The sequence below is a fragment of the Pyricularia pennisetigena genome, chromosome 2, assembly GCF_004337985.1.
Source record: "Pyricularia pennisetigena strain Br36 chromosome 2, whole genome shotgun sequence".
In the NCBI taxonomy this organism is placed as follows: Eukaryota; Fungi; Ascomycota; class Sordariomycetes; order Magnaporthales; family Pyriculariaceae; genus Pyricularia; species Pyricularia pennisetigena.
The window spans coordinates 7,832,819-7,834,990 of NC_043741.1; the positions used below are offsets into that span (position 1 = coordinate 7,832,819).

Genomic DNA, 2,172 nt, shown 5'->3' on the forward strand with positions numbered 1-2,172 from the left:
TTTTTGCAAAAGGCGTTCCATGTCAAAACCTAACCTTATTGTGTCATTGCTTCAGGTCGATCCTGAAGCGCCCCGACTTGAACCACACTCTACGAGTGGTATGATGCTGTCGATTAGGTCTAGACTTGACCTGGACCCTTCCTCAAAAGAACACAACGTACTGTAATATTTGTCGTGTCGGGAGTTAGCGTAGCATATCCAGGGCCACAAACGGGGATTGGGTTAATGTTTAGGAGCCAAAAAAGCCGATCACTGCATTTACATACACCGACCACAAACTTGGCATGTGCATAACGGTACAGTACTAGGCTAGGGGTACAGTGCTTCTGCTTCTGCAGCGGGTTGCTGGGGTTAAATGCACAGATAAACTAGGCAAGACTTGCCATTCGGAATGGTCGGGTGGGGGTTTCCCGTGGGAGAAAAAAAAAAAAAAAGAGGTGTTCCCGTCTGGACTTTTTTTCCTGGTCGCTGCATATTTATAATGCATGAATGTGCTTATTGTAAGAGAAGAGACACAGACAGAGAGAGAGAGAGAGAGAGAGAGAGAGAGAGAGAGAGAGAGAGACAAGAAGAAAAAACAGACCTTGAATTGTAGCATTTGCTACTAGTAAGCGACAGCAGCACCGATCATCAAACCTGAATCAGTCGTCTGGTCCAGGTACGTGCCCATAGTTCTAAATCCGTAATATTCACGAGTCGCACAAAACAAACAAACAAAGAAAGAAAATGAACGGCACGGCCACAGACCCCAGAGGCATCCATGTCGCCATCGTAGGCGGTGGGATCGCGGGCGTGAGTCTGGCGCTGGGCCTGCACAAGCGGGGCGTGTCGTTCACGCTGTACGAACGCGCGCCGGAGATCCGCGAGATCGGGGCGGGAATCGGCCTGTCGCCCAACGCGGAGCGCGCCATGGAGATGCTGGACCGCACGACGGTGCTCGACGCCTACAAGCGCATCGCCACGCCGAACGGGGTCGACGAGTTCCAGTGGATCGACGGCTTCCGCACCGACGAGCTCATCTACACGCTCTACATGGGCAAGGACGGGTTCCAGGGCTGTCGGCGATCGGACCTGGTCGACGAGTGGATAAAAGGCGTGCCGGCCGACCGCATCAGCCTCGGAAAGGAGGCCAAGTCCATCAGGCAGCTGGGCGAGGGCGGCAGCGACGCGGCAGATGATGGGGGCCAACGGGGTGGGAAAGCAGTCGAGATCACCTTCAAGGACGGCACCACGGCCACGGCCGACGTGGTGGTGGGCTGCGACGGCATCTGGTCCCGGGTGCGCGAGCTGCTGCTGGGACCCGACCACCCTGCCTCGCAGGCGGGATACAGCGGCAAGTACTGCTTCCGCACGCTGGTGCCCTACGACAAGGCGCTCGAGGTGCTGGGCCACGACCGCGTGCACACGCGCTACATGTACAACGGGCCAGGCGCGCACTGCATCACGTACCCGGTGGGGTTGGGCGACAACCTGGTGCTCAACGTGATGGTGGCGCTGTCGGACCCGAACCCCTGGCCGCTGCACGAGACGGGAGGCAAGCACACGGCGCCGGGGACGAGGGAGGAGGCGGAGCGCGCCACCAAGGACTTCCACCCTACCTTTCGCAAGGTCATCAGTCTCCTGCCCGAAAAGGTGGAGAAGTGGGCCATCTTCGATTCGATGGAGAACCCAGCCCCGACCTTCTCCAAGGGTCAGGTCTGCCTCGCCGGCGACGCAGCCCACGCGACCGGGCCGCACCTGGGAGCGGGGGCCGGGGTGGGCATCGAGGACGCGCTGCTGCTGTCGACGCTGCTGGAGCGCATCGACCAGGCCGTCAAGAACAGCGGCGCCGAGGAAAAGAAGCGCGACATGATCTCGCGCGCCCTCGACATCTACGACGGCCTGCGGCGCGAGAGGACCCAGTGGCTCGTCGTGGCCACCCGCGAGGCCGTCGACATGTTCCAGTGGAAGCAGGGCGAGGCTGTGGGCAGAGACGGTGAGGCGTTTGGGCGCGAGATCGGCAAGCGTTTCCATCGGGTGTGGGACTACGATCTGGATGGCATGTGCAAGGAGGGACTCGAAAAGCTTGCCATCCCATGCACGCAGGGTTGGGGCCAAAAATAAGTGGGTGGATGATGCCATGTGCCTTTTTGGCGCATTGTAAAGCGCGCGCAGTCATGTACAAGCAACACT

The 2,172-nt window shown here is 59.1% G+C and overlaps 1 protein-coding gene across 1 annotated transcript; it reads left to right on the forward strand.

Moving 5' to 3' along the window:
• Window positions 1-726: 726 nt before the first annotated feature.
• On the forward strand, window positions 727-2,103 carry PpBr36_02133 (uncharacterized protein; the record flags this gene model as incomplete). The annotated part of the gene is made up of 1 exon (XM_029889316.1): window positions 727-2,103. The coding sequence occupies one exon, from the start codon at window positions 727-729 to the stop codon at window positions 2,101-2,103; it is 1,377 nt and encodes a 458-aa protein (XP_029752274.1).
• Between the last annotated feature and the right edge of the window lie 69 nt (window positions 2,104-2,172).